The sequence below is a fragment of the Mirounga angustirostris genome, unplaced genomic scaffold (genome assembly GCF_029215605.1).
Source record: "Mirounga angustirostris isolate CCGP_5_RB_7025 unplaced genomic scaffold, mMirAng1.0.hap1 SCAF_12, whole genome shotgun sequence".
In the NCBI taxonomy this organism is placed as follows: domain Eukaryota; kingdom Metazoa; phylum Chordata; class Mammalia; order Carnivora; family Phocidae; genus Mirounga; species Mirounga angustirostris.
This window is the reverse complement of record NW_026991720.1, coordinates 45713935-45735036: the sequence shown is the minus strand read 5'-3', so window position 1 is coordinate 45735036 and position 21102 is coordinate 45713935. Positions and strand designations below refer to the sequence as shown.

The window sequence follows — 21102 nt, the reverse complement described above, 5'->3', positions numbered from 1 at the left end:
TACCTAGAGGCTACTGCGTGCCAAGCACTGCTGATGGTGAGCAAAAAACCCACATGCCTTCCATGCTCTCAGGGAATTTAGTCTTGTGAGGAAGGGACATAAATCAAACAATTGTTCAGACATATGTAAAATTCCAGCTGTTGTGGATGATGTGAATGTTAGAAACCTGGTGCTATCAGGGGATTTTTTTTTTTCCTAGTTAGGAATAAATGTTGAGTGCTTTCAGGTGTAATTACCATCTGAGTAAAAATGATTTAAAAATAAACCTAAGTTTGGATGTGATGAAGCAAAATATAATTAAATCTGAATACGACTGAGTCATACAGTTTTATCATTAAATCTTTTCATTTAATAGTTTTAACTACTGAATGGCATTTGCTCCATATTATAGTCACCTAAACTTTTAAAATGCATATATAATGATGAATGTGAAATCCTTTAACTTACCAGTTGTTAGCTCCTCAGAGACTTGCAGAAGTCCTTTACTCCTTTTTTAAATCATAGTGTGTTACTTTTCTATATTCCTGCTGAACCAGAGTTTTACACCAAAGGCCTCATTCAATAAAAGTTAAATCAGATCAAATCACTGAATACCTTCTTGAATTAGAACTTGTCATTCTGGTTACCACTTTAGCCTTTCAAATTTTTCTCTGCTTACCAAGTAACCAATGGTTTCAGTAAGCTGTACACAGGATGAAATAATTTTAGATTTCCATTGAGTAGCTTTATTTTTCCATTTCCCTATATATATATATGCACACACTGATACATATATATTGATAAATATATGCATACATTCACATCTTCAGATGCTTTATATATTCTTCACTTTTGTTTGAAAACTTAATTTTCATACTTGAATGATGAAAATCTTTACATAAATGACATTACAAATGTGGAAAAAAGATAAGGTATTTATTTTTGCAGTTCGTACAAAAATACCAGTTGCTATTATTTTCACATAGTGGACACTTCAGGAATTTTCAAAATGGATATCCAGACCATGCTCTGCCACCAAGATACTACATCACAGTTAGAAATGAACTGAGGAGAATTTTGCTAAATTCCACTTTAGAGAAATTACAGGCTTTTGTTATTATTTTTAAAGTTTATTTATTTAAGTGGGGCTTGAACTCACCAACCAAGAGATCGAGTCTCCGGCTCTAGTGACTGAGCCAGCCAGGTGCCCCTAGAGAAACTGCAGGATTTTAAAGCTGTCAGTGCCCTAGGGATTTAATACAAACATCCCAGATCAGGAAACTAAAGTCCAAAAAGGTAAAGTTTGCTCACTACACGTAGTTTACTTCTGATCCCTGACCTAGACCCCAGATCTTCTAAATCAGACGCAGCTTTCTCTGCACCACGGTTTTTGCCTTACAACTGAAGGTCAGGCTGGATTATCTTTAGTTCTTCCAACTGCGCTTCCTCCGCGGTCAGTTTTATGGGGTAAATCTAATTAAGATGGAGTTGACTTCTGCCTTCTTGGTTATTTCTTATGTTTTTGCGGTTCTTAGTCTTTTATCATCAACATTGCTGAGCTTCTGTTTTATTTAAAAGACACACTCTGAGTAACACCAGCGAGGAGGTTAACACCCACCCAAACTGGAGGCTCAGGACACAGCCATTCCCAGCCCTAGCTGGGAAAACGTGAAGTTTGGAGACGCGGTCTAATCCAGGGTCCCAGGGCCACGTGCGAGAGGAGAGGCCGCCTTCTGGTTGGCGCCCCGAGGGGCTCCGTCCCTCCAATCCGCTTAGGCCCCGCGGTGGAGGAGGGGGCGCGTCCAGGAGGAGGGGGCGTGGCCAACGACCTGTCCATCACCGAGTCCACGGGTGGCGGCACCTACCACACCGCTGTACCTTGGCGAGGCGGGGCCGGGGCGGGAAGGCCGCGGCCGGGGGAGGCGGGGCCGGGCCGGCGGAAGCCAATCCGCCGGGCGGCGCGAGGGGGCGGGGGTGGGGCAACCAACCGCCTGCGACCCAAACACCCAAGGCCGGGTGCACTTTGGAGCGGTGCTGCTCCTCGGCCTTCCGGTGCGAGGGCCGGGGAACCTCCTCCCCTACTGGGCACCCCCACCTTCGTGGCCCAGAACCTCCCCCCCGCCCCTCCTTCGCAGGGGGGAGTGGGGCGACGGTTGCCGGGAAGCGCGCGCCGCCCCTCCCTCCCTTCATCCCCTCCTCCATCCTCCCCTCACGCGCCACCCGTTTTTCCACTTTCTCCGTTAATAACAGCTGGGTGGCTGGGGGAGGAGGGAAGGTGGCCCCGGCGGAGTCTGGGCGGGTGCCTCCCACTCACCCACGAGCCGCCGTGTGAGCCGGAGGATGGCGGCGGTAGCTGCGGCCGCCCGGGAGGAGGCGGTACCGAGGCCCGGGGCGCAGAGAGCGGCGACGACGGCAGAGAGCGGCAGCGACCCGTCGCGGCGCACTAGAACCGAAACCAGCGGCAGCCGCACAACCACCTGAGCCGCCCCTCCCGCCGGAGCTGGCGAGTGGCGTCCGCCGCCGCCCGACCTCCTTCCTCTCCTCTCCTCGTTTCCCGCGACCTCCCGCAGGCCGCCGGTCTCGCCCGCCGCCCCCAACACAAGAGCGCGCCGGGCGCCGACCGCCCTTAGGGGCGCCGAGCGGCGGCCCTGGACGTGCGGGCTTCTCCTTGCGCCGGCCGCGGCGCCTCGGCCCTGCCCGCTCGCTCCTGCGCTCGCTCCCGCCCTCCCGGCGCTCGGGGCGCCGCGCGCGGGCCCGGCCCGGGGCAGGGCGGCCATGGGCGCCAAGCAGAGCGGCCCGGCCGCTGCTAACGGCCGCACCCGCGCCTACTCGGGCTCGGATCTACCTTCCAGCAGCAGCGGAGGGACCAATGGGACCGCGGGCGGCGGCGGCGGCACCGGGGCGCGGGCCGCGGCCGCGGGGAGGTTTCCGGCTCAGGTGCCCGGCGCGCACCAGCCCAGCGCCTCCGGCGGCGCCGCGGCGGCCTCGGCGGCCCCGCGCAGTCGCTCGCTCGGCGGGGCCGTGGGGAGCGTGGCGTCGGCGGCCCGCGCGGCGCAGTCCTCCTTCAGCATCCCCAACAGCAGCAGCGGCCCGTACGGCTCGCAGGACTCGGTGCACAGCAGCCCCGAGGACGGCGGCGGCAGCAGAGACCGGCCGGCGGGCGGGGGCTCCGGCGGGCCGCGCCTGGTGATCGGCTCCTTACCAGCGCACCTCTCGCCGCACATGTTTGGAGGTACGGCTCCCTCCCCTCCGCTCCCCGGCGCCCCGGTTCCCTGCCTCTCGCGAGCCGCACGTGCGCCACGGCCGCGCTGGGGTTTATCCTTCTCCTTTTCTCCTTCAGCCTGAGCGCCGCGGCTTTGCCGCGCGGCCCGGCCGGCTCGCCCCTCTGGGGAGGAAAGCCGCCACTTAACCCCGGCCGCGCCGCTCCCGCCTCTCCCTGGGCTTTGGTTTTTAGACGCCGGGGGTACCCCCCGCCTCACAGTGGGGGCCCAGTAGAGGAAGCCCTTGTTTTCCCCTTGGGGTGAATGGAGCGAAGATTGTTTCTGAAACAAACCGATGCAACAGCCCTCGTGCTTGTGGCTTTTGGTGTCAGGAAGTCAGGAGACCGGTGGCCAAACGTAGTTCTAACTGGGGACTCAAGTGGTGAGCGTTTTTTAAAGACCAAGAGTCCGAGGGTCTCAAAGGAACATATGAGTATTTGAAAAAGGAGGGAGTTATTTCGGTGGGGCTGTTAATATAAAACTGTAATCCTTAAGTCTATGTAAACAGCCCCACCTACTGCATACAGTTTAATTGGTTGAATGTGTGACGGAAAATGTATTTTTGACCCCAGTGAACTGCTACTTTAGAAGAATGATTGATGTGAGCCCCTCTTAATTTGGACAGGGCATTTTAAAAATTGAAAGCAGTTTCTTATGGGAACTCTGCCGAAAAGACGCAGTAAAAGCATAGGGGCTTTTGAAAAGCAGTGTTGACTACGAGTTCAGGAAAAGTCACTTGTGATAAGTGGAAATTTTTAATAGCAATATGATGTGCTTTTATGTAGAAACAGGAAGGGTGCACTTGATCTGAGGAAACGGAATTTGGCCTCTTCAGTTATGTTCAGTAGTGATTTACTTTACCTCAAAACGGTTAATATCCTAAACGAATCAAGACACCTCTTCCTTGACAGTCCATGAGAAGAAATTGGAAGTTTAATCTGGTTAGAGAGGCCGACTTATAGAAGATAAACATTCCCATGTCACTGCATTGTGATATTACATAAATGCACAAGTGAGCACAGCTGAAACTGAGGAAACCATTCCCTCCATTTTTGTGGCCCTTTTTTTTTCATGTTTATATATGCGAGAAATTGGAGTTGGTGAAGTGGAATGTTCAGTAATGTAATTGATCTGTTCTAATATTCTGTACTATCAATATTCATGTTAGCATATTGAGAATGGGAATGTCATGTTTAGTTTTTTTCATGTTTTTAATGCTGCTTTGCACATTCAGTATAGAACAACTCTTAACTACTTTAGTTATAATTTTGCTACGGAAATAGCAATATTGGTATTTACTAAAATTGGGCCACTAAAAAAAAACTTTCATTTTTGAGAAAAAGAAATAGTGCTTTCCTTACTGTGATTTGATCATAATTAACACAGTGGAAGGTTAGTTTGATCTTAATTAACACAGCTGTAGCCACTACACTGAGGAATAACGAAAGACAGTTTTTTTTTTTTTTTTTGAGATTATTTTATTTATTTGACAGAGAAAGAGACAGTGAGAGAGGGAACACAAACAGGGAGAGTGGGAGAGGGAGAAGCAGGCTTCCCGCAGAGCAGGGAGCCAGACACGGGGCTCGATCCCAGGACCCCGGGATCATGACCTGAGCTGAAGGCAGACGCTTAACGACTGAGCCACCCAGGCGCCCCCATGAAAGACACTTTCTTGAGAATGGGAGATTAGTGCAAGAATAAAGGATAAGCTGGTTTTTAAAAATATCTTTTTAAAGTGAAAATTTGCATTTAGCAGTTGTCAAAAGATATATTTAAAAGTTCGCTAAAGGAGTAAGAAGCAGCTTGTCAAATTAGTATCTTATTTCAAATATACTAATTACTTAAAGGGCTAATAATTTCCTTTAACAAAGAGTTAGTATATCTGTATGGGTTTATTTTCTGAAAATAAATACCTTCCATTCAGAGCAGGGGGCAAATAGTTGACACTTAGGTTTTTAATTCATAGTAAATTAGCAAATGACAAAGACCTGGTTCATAAAATAGAAGCAAAGCAAATTTATCTTTTTTTTTACTTAAGTTCCTAGTTCTGTGCGCTTAGTTCTTTTTGTACTTTCAGGGTTAGGATGATTGGGGCCTAATAGCACAGTGATACTGTGGAACTTGGGGCAGCCTTTCTTAACCAGGTCTCTGCAGAGAATAGAGCCCTAATGTCCTAAGGCAGCTATTGTAGGCCAACTGATTAACTTTTTTCTCCTTTGCTCTTAGAATGATTCTAGTTATGTATCATTTTTCTGAAATTTGAGAAAACAGTCAAATAGTCTGTGTTTGGTAGTTCAGATAAAAAACTGGAGAGAGCGGGAAAGGGGATCAGAGAAATTACTTGTTCCCATTATATGATAGGAACAAATCAATACGCCAGTACCTTAAATCCTAGTTGACACAGGGAGATGGAGTACACTTAACGTAAAAACACATTTTTCTACTGGCATTTGCTTTACTGAGATTTTTACTTCTGTTTCAGTGGGTAGGTTTATCAGGGGAACTTAATAGAAGCATATTTCTCCTCATCCTGAGATTTAGGAAGCCAGACGATGAATCTTACTTTATATTTATTTTCAGATGATGAATCTTACTGTAAAAAATTACACTTGATTATACTTTGCATTGATTTAATTTCTTTGTATTATAGTATTAATGTCTTCAGTTACAAACTGTATAAATGTTTGGGCATATATGAAGTAATTCCCTCTGAAAATTGAGAAAAGGAATTATTTTTGAATTAGTGGGAAGTTTTGCTGTAATTTTGTAAAACTTTGATATTTGTTACTATTTTGTAATAAGAAAATATGGTACTAATAAGATGCAAAATTGTCATTCTCTTTTGGGCTGTCATGTAATTTATAAAAAACCTAAACAATATACCACTTCTTTCTTTTTTTTAAATAGTAGTCTAGCAAATTGAATTGTTAGTAGTTTCATCATAATGAATTACCAAATTGAATGAGGTTTTCTGTGTCAGTTTTATGTTTTGAGTATGTATTTTAGCTGAGTACATTCTTATTCAGTTCTCTCTGGAGAGAACCAGAAGAGAGGTGCTTAATCCAGAATATTTTAGTTTACAGAAATTTCCTAGAACTGAATGGTTTTTCTTCTTTTTTTTACTTCTTTTGGACTGCTGAGTCTAATACTATTAAAGTGAACAGAAGCCTTCTCTTGTCTATCACCTTTGTTTTAAAACAGACCTTTAGTGATATATATAGGCTGATATTTAAAAGCCTTGGTGGTATTTTAGGATTTTTTTTGGCTTTATTTTATGTGTACATTTTTTCCACTACCAAGTTGCTAATGTTCATAAAATCAGTTATTATGGGTGGTAGAATAGTCTTTAGTGATCCAGCAAGGATAGGGAAGGTATTTGAAAAAGGACTATAAAATATACCAGTGAATGGAGATTATTTCTGGAAATATAGTGTGGGCTTCCCTTATAACCTGTCCATGAGTCTAGAAGTGAAAATGTAAAATGAGTTAATCTAGACAGTTAACTGGTGGTACTCAGTTGCTTTCGTTCTTCTCCTAATTGGCTTGAGTTTGTTTGGGTCTGTTGTGTCCTTGAGGGTTTCAGTAGTCTGACTCCAATTCAGGCGCCTTGTGTTACTTAGGAAACACATTCCTTATGTTGAAGGAGTGTGGGTTATCTCTTAAAATGGAATATGTTAAATGAAATCTGTATTTCTAGACAGATTTATTTCTCCTAATTTTCAAGAAAGATGCAGGTTTTTAAGGTAGTGAATTATCTCCATTAATTGTTACTGAATCATTCTCAGTCATCCCTTCTTACCAGTATCTAGTGCCAAAATATTTGAATTTGGGTTATTGTGATTAATCTACTTCCTGTTTCTGAATTTTCTTTTATTCATTTGAAAACCTTTATGCAGTGTGGCAGAAGAGAAATACCTGCTTCTTCCTAAGAAAAATTACACTTCTAGCTACCACCCTTGTCACTGCCCAAAAGAACAACTCTGGCGGTTAATGTTTCTCACTTGTAATCCCACATATCTTTAAACACTATAGGAGATACCTGGTGTTGTATGCTTTGTTATGCTAAAGTGTGGGCTCTGTCCTGGAAGTTTCTGCTTTGGGAATATTTTGAAAATTCTCTTTTCCCCCCTTCTTCCACCTCCAGCTTTATTTTACAGTTTTTTTCCCCTGAAAGTTCTCTTGTCTGCAGGGTAGAAGGTGGGCTGGAGGAAGGAGTGGTTTGTGTTGCACTGGGCATCATCTGATATGAAAGGTGCCTGACCTGAGTACTTCTGATGCTTTGCTAGTTGAAAAGCCAGTCCTTGTACTAAGGATAGTGCCTCCAGCAAGTCCCCAGCCCCCTCCAATTTGATTGCTTAGCCTGGTAAACCAGTAAGTGGGTTCTTATTTGTTTTTGGTTACCAGTACTGTTAATTAGGTACGAGCTTTTAAAATATTGATTATTCTGGGTTTATAAGGAGAATTCCCTTAACATTATACTTACTGCATATGCTGGGTATATGTATGATTGAGTATATTAGCAAATGGGTTAAAAAAGAAGTATAGGAACAGTTTTATGTAGCAAAGTACTTCTTAAATGTTTTAATTGTGCGTGTATTTGACTGGTATTAACTAATGAGTTAAGTTTGTTCTACCCTTGTTTAAGTGTTTAGAAATTGGGGAAGACATGTCTTTTGTGTAAACAGTAAAGGGTTCAGAAATACCATAGGTTCTGATTTTATAAGTTTTCTATTCTCCTTATTAACAAATTACTATACATTTTGCTGTCCAAAACAAAACATATCTATTATCTCAGTTTTTATGGGTAAGGAGTCTGGGTTCATTTTAGCTTGGGTCCTCTGTGAGACTGCAATAAAAGTATGCCAGGACTGGGTTGTTATTTAGAGACTCAATTGGGGAAGGGTCTGTTTTCAAGCCGCCTCAAGTTGTTAGCAGAATTCATTTCCTCATAGTTGCTAAGCACATGACATCTTGCTGCTTCAGAGCCAGCAAAGGAGACAGTCTAGCGAGGTGAGCTGGTGCTACATACACTCTTACATAAATATGTACATGTAATCACATACAGCTCATTGCTTTGCTGTTGGCACTGGTTGGAAGCAAGTCACAGGTCTGTTAGACTCAAGGGGAGGGAATGACAGGTGTAAATTTCAGAAGGCAGGGATCATGTGTGGCCATCCTAAAGTTTACCACATTGATTATAGACTTACGTTGACCAGTTAAACATGCAACAACTGTTCTAACTTTACTTTTAAACTCATTTTTCACTTACTTTAGAAAAGTTGTAGTAATGTATGTGGTAAATGTTGCTTTAGTAAACATGAATTTTTTTTTTTTTTAAGGGACTGGCATTGTAGTTTTCAGGGGTACAAACAAGGCTTCTGTGCTTGCTCAGGTCTCAGTTGAATTTAAGATTATTATACATTGTAACAAGTGCTATAATAGGACTCTTAACAAAATGCTTTGTAAGGTATCCTTGTTTCAAGTAAGGAATACTTCATAGAGGCAGGTAACATTTGAACTGTAAGGTTTTAGCAGTCTTTTGCAGGGAGGACACTGCAGACTAAGGAAGAATCCACAAAAGCCTTGGATTTTGATAGGGCATATTGAAAAGTTAAATGTGTCTGGATTGTAGGGTGTAAGGACGACTGATGAGAACATGAAACTAGAAAAGTCGATTTGGACCATTTGTTGAGGATTTTATAGTGATGTACCTTTGTTTTACTTAACCAAGTTTTAAAGTAGGCACCCCTATGGTCATAGTTGATATGGATGGCAGCCTTCCTGAGGAGTGCAGTGCTCGGCCTGTGACACTGTTAGAGCACTGCTACTCATGATTAAATTGCTTGTTAGGGGAGAGATAGCAGGAAGATAAGCTAGGATTCTTTTAGACTATAATTGGTGGAAGGTGCCTAAATTGAAATTATAGCTTTGGTGGAGGAGAGGAAAAGTTGGACTTGAGTGAGATTTCTAAGGTAAAACTGATAGGATTGAGAACCTGGGTGCACAGTGATGTCATTAACCAATATTAAAAAATAAAAAAGGAAAGAAAACATTTTAGGAAATGAGTTCCTTCAAGCCTGTTAAATTTTGGGTGGCTATGGGGTTTCCATCTAGAAGCATCCTTTAAGCAGTTGGAAATATACATCAGTAATTTAGGACATTACCAAAAACTGAGAAATAGTCAATTAGCAGATTTTAAGTGAAGCCAAAAAATAGATAGGATTAATAAGGGATGAATATAAATTGAGGAGCAGGCATGGAATCCTGGGGAGCAAGAATTTTAAGAGACAAGCAGAGTAGGAGAACAGTGATTAGAATTGAACCCAAGGAAAAGAAGTTGATGGAAATGGTTGTTTTTTTTTTAAATCATAAAAATAATACATGTTCATTAGAGAAAACTAAAATGCAGAAAATACTGAAAAACACACACACACAAATAACAAATCACTTGTAATCTTTTTTTTTTTAAAGATTGTATTTATTCATTTGAGACACAGAGATATAGAGAGAGAGCATGAGCAGGGAGAGAGGCAGAGGGAGAAGGAGAAGCAGGCTCCCTGCTGAGCCAGGAGCCCAATGTGGGGCTCGATCCCAGGACCCTGGAATCATTACCTGAGCCGAAGGCAGATGCTTAACCATCTGAGCCACCCAGGCGCCCCAAATCACTTGTAATCTTACTGCCAGAAATAAAATTTGGAACATTCATCCTATATATTCTTTTCATTTTAAACTTTTGTGATGTTCTAATGTAAAATTTTAAAGCTACAGATTTCCCTCTGAGAATTGCTTTAGCTGAATCCCACAAATTTTGAAGTGGTTTTGTTAACATGCAGTTAAAAATACTATCTAATTTCTCTTGTGAGCTCTTCTTTTATCCATGGGTTAGATATTCTTTGATGACATGCTCTTTCCACTTCATTAGTTTCTTCCATGACATTGAATTTTTTTATGACATGGTTTTTAATGACTGCTCAGTGTTCCAAAATTCACTCAGTAAGTATTTAATGAGGACCCACTTTGCCATGTACGGTCCTAAGGATACAGAACTGAAGAAATAAAACACATATCCCTGCTTTCATGGACCTTCTATCCTACTTGAGGAAGAAAGTAAACAAAAATAGTGTGTCAGTGGGTGTTGAATGTGACAGGGAAAAATGGAGTGGAAAGGTGGGTAGAGATTGTGGGGTGGAGACTTGTCCCTATGTTAAATAGTGTTTTGGAGATAACTTCACTGACAAGGTTGACATACAAGCAGAGGGAAGGGAGCAAGCCATGAAGGATCTCTAAAGGAAAAACATAACCCAGGCAGAAGGAATGGTTAACTAGAAAGGCCCTGAGGAGTGAATGTACCTGACGTGTTTTGGTGAGAAAAGCTGTGAAACCAGTGTAGTTGGAATGCAGAGGGTTGTAGATGAGGGCAGAGAGGAGTGGGATGGGGCAGAATCATAAAATGCCTTGTAACCAACCACTGACCTGGTTTTTTGACTTTTGTTTTAGAGAGAGATGGAGAGGCATTTGAGAGTTTTGTTTTGTTTTTTAAAGATTTTATTTATTTGTCAGAGAGAGAGAAAGAGTCTGTGCGTGCATGCGTGCGCGCAAGCAGGGGAAGGGTCAGGCAGAGGGAGAAGCAGGCTCCCTGCTGAGCAAGGAGCCCGATGCGGGATCCCAGGATCCTGGGATCATGACCTGAGCTGAAGGCAGACGCTTAACTGAGTGAGCCACCCAGGCATCCCAGCATTTGAGAGTTTTTTGAGCAGAAGATTGACATAACCGGCCTTGGGCCTTTAAAGGATTACTCTGGCCACAGTGTGAGAGTGGACACTAGAGGGCAAGAGTCAAGCAAGGAGTTAAAAATCAGGGCAAAAGATAACAGTGGCTTGGACCAGGGTGGTGGCACTGAAGGTGGTGAGGAGTGGCCAGACTCTGGATGTCCTGTTCTTGGAAGATGGAGCCAACTGGATGAGCTGTCGGAGGAGTGAGAGTGAAAGGGGAGGCGGGGTTTATATGGTTTATTTGCAGTTGGGTGCTATTATGTACTAGTGCTGTCAAAATCCTGGCATGCAGATGTTTATGTTTCTCCAGTTCTTAAAAATTTATCAGGTGTGGGATTGTTAGAACCAAAGATATGCATTGTTCAAGGCATTTGATCTTTATTGCTGAATTGCCCTTTAGAAAGGGCAACTTCTTCAAGCAAAGTATAATTTCAGGAGTATTTAAATTTTTTTTTCTCCCCATGAAAACTCTAATGAGGTTTTTAATACTTAAAAACAAATACAGAGCAGGTTGGTAGATGCATTTTGAGTAATATCTATCAGTCATTATTTAGTGCTTTTTTTTTTATAGTGAATTTAGTATATCAAAAAAGAATAAGTATATTCCATCATTTGAATGTAATAAATTCTGACCATCTTGTATATCCTAATTTTTGTTGAAATTATTAGTCTGATAATAAATTTATTTGTATACATGTGAGCTGAGAAAAATAGAACAAAGAAACCATATAGGATACAGAATGAGTTATTACCTGTAATTCATTTCAAAGAGCCAGCTTTTGGTTTGAATGATAAATTTTACCACTTTATTTTTTTTTTAATTTCATCAGTACTGCTCTTATCTCTTATTTTCTTTCTCATTTTGTAAAGTTAATTGTGCCCTTCTAGCTTTTTTTTCCTTTTTTTTTTTTAAGTAAGCTCTATACCTAATGGGGGGCTTGAACTCATGGCCTTGAGATCAAGAGTTGCATGCTGTTTTGACTGAGCAGGCAAGAGGGGCCCCTCTCTTAGCTTCTTAGTTCATTTTATTTTTCTTTTGTTCTTTTTTAATGATAAAAGCATTAAGGCGATGATTACTCCTTGGTACATAGAGTCATTTCCTATAGCTTTCGATACTTAGTATTTGTATTGTCATTAAGTAAACTAACACTCTTGAGGAATAATTTTGTTAGCTAAGATTTTTTTTTTTTTTAAACCTAGGAGTTATATTAAAGTGACTTTAACATCTTTGGTAAATTTACCATTGTTTTGCTACCCTCTTGTTATTTCTAGTGTAACCTAGAAGTATTGCATTGTGGTCATAGAGTCTTAAGACTTTTTCAGTTGCAAATGATAGAAATACAATGGAAAACAATATTATAGATCTTGGGATGGATCTGTGTTCATCCACTCTGCACTGCATATTTGATAGGCCCTTTCAACTTGCTAACCCTTTCATTTTGGGTAGTTTTTGGAATTATTTCTGTGATTATTTTTTCTGCCATTTTCTTTTCTCATTTCAGTGTTGGATACTTAGAGTGATCCTTTGCTTTATCTTTTTTCTCTTTTATCTTTGTTTTTGGTTCTTTTTATGGGAGTTTTTTCCCCAACTTTTATCTTCTAACTCTTTACTTGACTTTTGTTTATTTCTGTAATCTAATTTCCAAGAGCTTTTTTTTTAATTGTGAATTTTTTCATACTTTTTGTTCTTTTGTGGGTACATCTTTTTCTAAGAATATTAATGATATGTGTTTTTGTGTATGCATATGCTTTATTTACCCCTCGCAATTACTCAGTTTCTTCCCAGTTGCTTTTTCTCTTTGCTTGGCTTCAGTCTTTCATTAGGTTCTCTCTTCAAATGTTTGGTGATCGTTCGCTGGTCACCACTCACTCATTCTCATTGGAAGCTGTGTGTGCATGCAGGGTTATCTGTCTGGGCCCCTTTTCTTAGGAATTGGGAAATTCCTAAGAATTTTATTGTCTTTTTTTTTTTTTTTTGGATTGGTCATATTTTCCAGAGTGGCTTTTCTCTCTCTCTCTCTCTCTCTCTTTTTTTTTTTTTTTTTTTGCCTGGAGGATGTACTATTTTATACCTCTATTCTAGGAGCAGAGTGAGAAGAAAGCCGGGAGTGTTAACACTCAATGTGGTACTTTCATTTATTTCCCATATTCATTATCAATAGGTACTTCTGTCTTTATTCCTGTTATCCCCAAGTCCAGAAACTTGCTTTCTCCGAATAACAAGCCTCCAGTCTAATGCCAGCCTGGGGGAGGAACAGCTGCCTAGTTGCTGGGAATCGGGGAGGATAACGGGAAAGAGACTTGCAGTGAATTTTTCTCTCTTGTGCCTCACGTAAATCAGCTTGCTTTTCTGCTTTCCTAATTCTGCAATGAAAGTTACCACTCATTTTCTTTCCGTAGTCTAACGATATCCCTTTTTCCCCCTCTATACTTTTATAGGCTTAATTCCTTAAAAAAAAATACATTTTTAATGCTTTTAGTAAGATGTTTGAACTGAGGGGAGTCTGATAAATGTATTCAAGCAATTGTCTTTAACTGGAAGTCCTCTTTTTTCCCCCTAATTGCCTAAGAAATATGAATCCATTTCTACGAAATTTCAACAATTCAGATAAATGAAAGTCACTTTCACTCCTCTGATGATCCCATTCACTCCCAGATGTCACTATTATCATTTTTATGTATGTGTACTTTGTAACTTTTTGATAAATTGATTTACATACTTACAGAGAAAAGCAGTTTGATTTTTATGAGATTTTGCAATACTTATTGTTGACAAGAACATGGTCGTAGGTCGTACTATATTCTTCTAAAACCTGCTTTTTTCTCTTCAATGGGTTTAGGAGTTTTTAATGTGGAAGGACATATAAGTGTAACTCTTCTCTTTAACTGTTTACTTACTATTCCATAATATGCATGTACTGTAGCTTATTTAACCATTCTTCTGTTGGTAAGCATTTAGGATGTTTACACTTTTCAGTGTTGTAAAAAACGTCTTTATCAATATATGCATGTGTACAGATTTTCTCAGATAGGCACTACTATGACACCAGCCATCTGGAATTAGTGTCAGACTCCACAGGTTTAAGGGCACTGTCCTGAGAAGACTGTCCTCTTTTCAGCTTTAGCTACATTTTGGGGTTCCTTGGCTGCCTGAATTTCTGATCAAATGACTACAAATTTGGAGGAATGGGGGTGTGAGGAAAGGTGCCATGACTTCTCAGGTTTGATAATTCACTAGAATAACTCATAGGACTCAAGAAAATGGTATACTCGGGATTATAGTTTTATTATAACAGATATAAAGTAGGACCAGCCAAATGAAGAGACACAGTGTGAGGTCTGAGAGGATCCTGAACACAGTGCTTTCCTGCCTTCCTCTTATGGAATCAGGCTGTGTCACCCTCCTGGCACAACCGTGTGTTCACGAACTAGAAAGCTTCCCAGAGCCTAGGTGTCCAGACTTTTTATTTGGGTTTTATTATGTAGATATGGCTGATTAAAAATTGGCCATATGATTGGACTCAGTCTCTGACACCCTCTCCTTCCTGGAGGTTGGCCTGTCTCATCACCCCTCAAGCTTTTACTCTTAGGACTGGTCTTTCTGGTGACTAGCCTCTATTCTGAATTGTTTTAGTAGCATAAAGTCACATGTGATCCCAGGGGGCTCATGAATAGTGAAGACATTCTTATCACTCAGGAAATTCCAAGGGTTTTAGAAGCTCTGTGCCAGGAACCCAGCAACAAAGACCAGACAAATTCTGTATTATACAACAGATAACCTAGAAGTAGGATTTTCTGGTTGAATGGTGTCAACACTTTAATTTTTAATAGATGTTGAATAGATAACTGATTTTAATAGATATCCACCTCAGAGGCACTGCTAATCTATTTTGCACCATTATATGACAATCCTAAATTTTCCATAACTTTGCTGTTAGATGTTATTTTTTCCTCCATTTCACTTGATGAAAAATTTTGATTTGCATTTCATGATTGCTAGTGAAAATAAGCATCTTTCCATGTGTTTATTATTAGCTGTGTATATTTCTTTTTTGAATTCGTTGAATTTGTCTATTTTTTGGTTATCTATTTTATATTGATTTGTAGTTCATTATATATTCTACAGATTAGTCTTTGGTTGTTTATATATTTTAAATATTTCCTCCTAGGTTATTGACTTATAAGATTAAATTTTTATGAATTAGATTGTGTCAATTCTAATGGTGCAGGGTTATGAATTTAAATTATTAAAATGCTATTTAAAAGTCTATTGCTTCCTATAAAGAAGAAAGGGCCTTTTGGGAACCTGGGTAGCTCAGTTGGTTAAGCATCTGCCTTCGGCTCAGTTCACGATCCTGGGGTCCTGGGATCGAGCCCCACATCATCAAGCTCCCTGCTCAGTGGGGAAGCCTGCTTCTCCCTCTCCCTCTGCCTGCCGCTCCCCTTACTTCTGCTCTCTCTGTCAAATGAATAAATAAAATCTTTAAAAAAAAAAAAGGGGGGGCCTTTATTAATGGCAAGATTTTTTAAGGTGATTTTTAGCTGTCTCAGATATACTGGATCTAGTTTCAGAGGGATTTGAATTATATAAGCCCCCAGTTGTGTCTGTCCCATTTTTGGGGAACATTTGAACTCTTTCAGAGTAATGAAGAATGGGAAGAAGAGAATATTTATTGTGGCAGTATGGTGGGAGAAGTCCAAAATTAATAACTAATTAAAAAAAAAATTCTGTGAATGGATTTATCCAGATCATTCCTCTTCTGTTTTATTAAAAGTGATTTAAAATTGACCATAACTCCAAGTGACATAATTCTATAAATATTAAATTCTCTATTCTAATAACTTATTATATGTTTAGTATCTTTATAAATTGATATATGATGTGTTCTTCATGGAATATAGAAGTTTGTAGTAGAAGATTTAGTTCTTGTATTTAAAATTTTACCGTTGAAGTGTCTCCTGGCTGGCTCAGTGGGTAGAGTTCAACTCTTGATCTTGGGGTTGTGAGTTCAAGCCCCACATTGGGTGTAGAGCTTACTTAAATTTTTTTTTTTTAACCATTGAAGTGATTTCTTAGAAATTTAAATATTAATTTTTTTTGGCCTAAAAATTTCAGAAATACATAGTTTCAATAAACATCAATGAAGCCTTGTTTATAGAACTCTTAGTTATATATATATGTATTAAATATATCTTAATATCCCAGCATGAATGTTATCTTGTGTGATAATATTACTGGTTCACATCTGTAGATATTTTACAGTTTATAAAAGCATATTTACATACTCTGTATTTTCAGGTAACACTTTGCAATACACAGGGAACATAATTTTCATTTTATAAATGAGAAAACTGAGCCTCTGAAATGTTAAGAAATTTGGCTTTTTTAAGCTGTATAAATCATTATGACTCTGAATCACATCAGTGTTTTGTTTTCATTTCACCATGTGTATTAGTTTCCTATGGATGTTGTGACAAAGTACTACCAATCTAGTGACTTTTTTTTTTTTTTTTAAGACTTTATTTATTTGACAGAAACACAGCAAGAGAGGGAACCACAAGCAGGGGGAGTGGGAGAGGGAGAAGCAGGCTTCCCGCGGAGCTGGGAGGCCACCGTGGGGCTTGATCCCAGGACCTTCGGATCATGACCTGAGCTGAAGGCAGACGCTTAATGACTGAGCACCCAGGTGCCCCCCAATCTAGTGACTTAAAACAGGGCATATGTAGTATACTTATGGAGGTCAGCAGTACAAAAATGGGTCTCACTGGGCTGAAATCAAGGTGTTTATAGGCTGCTTCTGGAGGTTCTAAGGGAGTACCTGTTTCCTTGTCTTTTTCCAGCCTCCAGAGACCACCTGCACCCCTTCCTCTGTCTTCAAAGGGGGAGCAACATTGGGCCAAGTTTTCTCACACTGACCTCTCTCTGGTTTTAACTCTTCTGCCCCACTTCCACATTTTAAGGACCCTTGTGATTGAGTTGGGCCTACCCAGGTAATCTAGGATAATCTCTCTATTTTAAGATGAGTGACTAGCAACCTTAATTCCACTTTGCCATGTAACCTAACGTGGTTCCAGGAAATAGGCTATAGACATGTTTGGAGGGCCATTATTCTGCCTACCACACCATGATAACTCTTCAGTATCCCATTTTTTAAGGAAAATGAAATGGTTTTGCTTTCATAATGAGTTATCATTATGAGAGGGAAAAAATGATACCAAACTGGAAAAAAATATTTAGAGTAAGTGTTATGTATTGGCTATTGTTTCTAAAAGAAAGTTAGAAATTCTGGCTGGCTCAGTCGGTAGAGCATGCAACTCTTGATGTCAGAGCCATGAGTTCAAACCCCACATGGGGGTAGAGTTTACTTAAAAAAAAAAAAAAGAAAAGAAAAAATTCTTTTTCTAAAAGATGGTTAAATAAATATTTCCCAAATCTTCTATGAAGCAATAAAAATGAATGAACTGGTAGAATTGGAAAAAAAAAAAAAACCGTAAACAAAAGAAAAAACGCAGTAATAATCTGATATAGTCTCTTAAATAATTCAAAGCAGAGTTGTCATTTTTATTCATTTTAAATACTAAAGTCAAGTCTAGTTATAGAAAAGGGTTCTTCACTTACAGTGTTTTGGTCGTTGAGTTCTTAGGATAAACTTCAGGTAGCTCATAAAGCTTTTGAAATTATATACAAAATTTTGTGGTTAATGTTAATTTTTTTTAGAGGAATAATTTATGGTTTTCATCAGATTCCATCACCTTAAATTAACAACCATTGGTCTACAATTTTTTTCATGTCCAGTTAAATTATTTTTTTTGGTACAGTTCTCTGATGTTTTTGTTTAGTTCTTTTATACTTTAGATTTAACTTGTAAAAGTATTAAGCTTCTGCCACATGCTAGGTGCTGATAAGTAGTGAATGTAACAGACATGGACCCTGTTTTTGCCAAGCAGGATAATTGTCACATTCTTTTCTAATCTCTCTTTTTTTAAGCCATTTTAATTTTTTTTTCCTGAGTCTTCTCTAATTATCATCATTGGGAACTGACCGCTTTGTGGAAAGGAAGTAACTACTTTTTTCCTTTTTTTAGAAGTTGAGGATTAATTTTCATACATTGGAATGCACAGATCCTAAGCATATAGTTTGAAGAGTTTTGGCAAATGCATTTGACCATACACTGTGTAATATACTATCAAAATAGAGAACATTTTCTTCACCCCAAAAAGTTTTCTTATGCTTCTTTACAGTTATTCCCACCCTACTTTCAAGAGGCTGCTTAGTATTAGCTGTTTCTGTTATCATTAGTTTTGCCTGTTCTTGAACTTTATATAAATGGAGTCATACAACATGTACTCTTTCATGTTTGGGGTAATTGTAAAGTAAGTTTTAGAAATGGGAGACATTGGAAAGATTAATGAAATTTTTTCTTGCTGCTCCCATTTCTCTGCTCTGTCCTTTCATGCTACTCCCTCTCGATTACCATATAATACTGTTAATGTGTGTACACTGAAACTAAGAATATACAAAGTGTTTAATGATGGATACGTAGTAGAAGGTGTGATTGTGTGAATATCTCAGATACAAGATAAACTTTTATTTAAAAATTAATGCTTAAATTAATTCCTACTTTGTTCTTTAATTTTTAAATTATCTGGGCAAGTTTTTAGATGATATTAAATGTTTTAGACGGTATTCACTATAGCAAAGTGGGATATAGTGGTTGATTTATTTGCAAATTGTCAATTGTCAGGAGAAGGACAAAGTTCCGAGAAGTTTATTTTTAGGATCAGTATTTCCAAGTATGAGGGAAATTTTTACTTGTCCATGGAATATAGATAAGTGGTTGAACAAAAATTCAAGAGTTGGAACTTTTGCTTTAGTCTAAATCTTTTTAAAAATTAAATAGACAATGGCCAGGCATAGTTTTCTTTTTGCCTATAACATGTTTTTGTTTTCATACAAGTCTAAGAAGTAAAAATGAGTCAGCAATCATGTCCAGTGTTATATTAGTTTCAGGTGTACAGCATAAGGATTCAGCAGTTCTGTACATTATTCAGTGCTCACCACGGAAAACATAGTCACCATCTGTTACCGTACAACACTATTACAATATTGTTGACTATATATCCTGTGTTGTACTTTTCATCCCATGACTATTTTATTTTTAAGTAAACTCTGCCCCTGATGTGGGACTCAAATTCGTGACCCCGAGATCACAAGTCACACGCTCTACCGACCGAGCCAAACCAGGTGCCTCACCACAACTTTATTTTATAACTGGAAGTTGGTACCTCTTAATCCCTTTTATCTATTTCATCCATGCCCCTATCCACCTTCCCTTTGGCAGCCACGAACTCTCTGCATTTAAAAGTCTATTTTCTTGTTTTTCTGTTCGTTTGTTTTGTTTTTTAGATTCCACATGTAAATGAAATCATATGGTATTTGTCTTTTTCTGTCTGACTTATTTCACTTAGCATAATACCCAAGTCCATCCATGTTGCAAACGGCAAGATCTTATTCTTTTTTATGGCTGAGTAATATTCCATTTGTGTGTATGTGTGTATGTACGTGCGTGCACACACATATACATATGTATGTGTATGCACCACTTTGGGGAAGAGTGCTTTTAAAAAGCTAGTAAAAATTCCTAAAAGCAGTCTGGGGCACAGTTAACTGCATTCACTTTTGATATATTAAATATTTTTGGAAGACTCACTGGTAATGGTGAGACCAAGTTCTACTTAGAAGTCAAGAAAATTAGCTTTATGACCTTCGTCTTTCATTTTCTTGGACTTCAGTTTCCAAGATAAACTATAGAATAATAAGGCTTTAAAAAAAACAAACATGTCCATGTTTTTTATTTGAATATACTAATATAGGCAAATTCCATTATTACAGATTCCAAAAAGGTAATTAAATTTACTGTATAAGAACAAATGATTAGGTCAGCAGCCTAGAGAGAGTGTCCTTTTGTAGGGCACTAAAGGGAGTCATAATGGTTCTTGTAGAAAGATACCTGCTGTTGCTTGTTCAAAGAAGGAGGTGGTTTCACTTTTTTCAGGGGTGGTGGTGAACTTGTGCTCTCAGCATCATTTCCTTGGTGTTCTAAAAACAATTTTCCTCGGAGAGTCAGGAGCTATAGAGGAATTTGGGAAATTTGACAAGCTTACTCCACAAAAATTTGAGATCTGTTGGGTATCAAATTGTCTACCATCCCACTGACATTATTCTTGCTTTTGCTTTGTATGAACGTACTTAATGTCTTAAGACATTTTAGATTTTTTTTTAAATTTTTTTGTCTTAAGACATTTTAAAAGGTGGTGTTAGATATAGCAGGGACTAGAGAAGAATATTCCTTATACTATATATGAAAATGTGATAATGGACTTTACAAGCAAAGGCAGCACAACAAAGCCTAGATATTCTTTTGTGTTTTAACTGACTTTAAAAGTGAGACTGGCGGAAACTTGTTCTCTTACCATCATATATAGTCTCTCTGATTTTTCTTTGTTGCTTTACTTGGTCATTAAATATTTAATGCCTGCTGCAGTAGGCTAGGTAGGCTTTCTGGTACTGGGAATGCAAAGGTGAAAAACAATTTTTGTTCCCCAAAAGCACATAGTCTAGTGGAGAGATAGCTTGGAAACAAATGATTATAAAAGTGATAGGGGATTTGTTTTGGTATTTTGTTACCAAATTAAGTGTATATATGTGTAATGAGAAAAAAGCCCAGGAGGTATTCATCCATATACTAAAAGTTGGTTGTCTCTGGCAAGTAGGAATACTGCTTTCTGTTTTCTCAAGTATTGTATTTGCAGTAATACACAGGTAACTTCTATAAACAGAAAAGAATTGGTAGTGGTTTCATCATCACGGCTACTATTAAAATTCTTGTGCTACCATTACTCATAATTCCAGAGCTCAGATTCACACTCAAGTCTGTCTGACTCTGGGTATATGCCATTAGCCCTTTGGCCCCAAGGAGCAAAACCTATTGTAGATGGAAGTGATTAAACCTGTTTCAGAAGGTTGTAATAAAGATTAAATGATAGTTCCAAAAGTGCCTAGTACAGTGCCTGGTGCATTCCAAGTGCTT

General features: G+C 39.4%; 1 protein-coding gene across 1 annotated transcript in view; it reads left to right on the top strand.

The window, feature by feature from the left end:
• Window positions 1–1963: 1963 nt before the first annotated feature.
• The window catches only part of ZNRF2 (zinc and ring finger 2), a 104048-nt gene continuing 84909 nt past the window's right edge, over window positions 1964–21102 (top strand). The window contains exon 1 of the mRNA XM_045864497.3: window positions 1964–3211. Within this exon, the coding sequence (XP_045720453.1) occupies window positions 2755–3211 (457 nt within the window). The 5' untranslated portion in view covers window positions 1964–2754. The remainder of the gene's footprint in view (window positions 3212–21102) is intronic.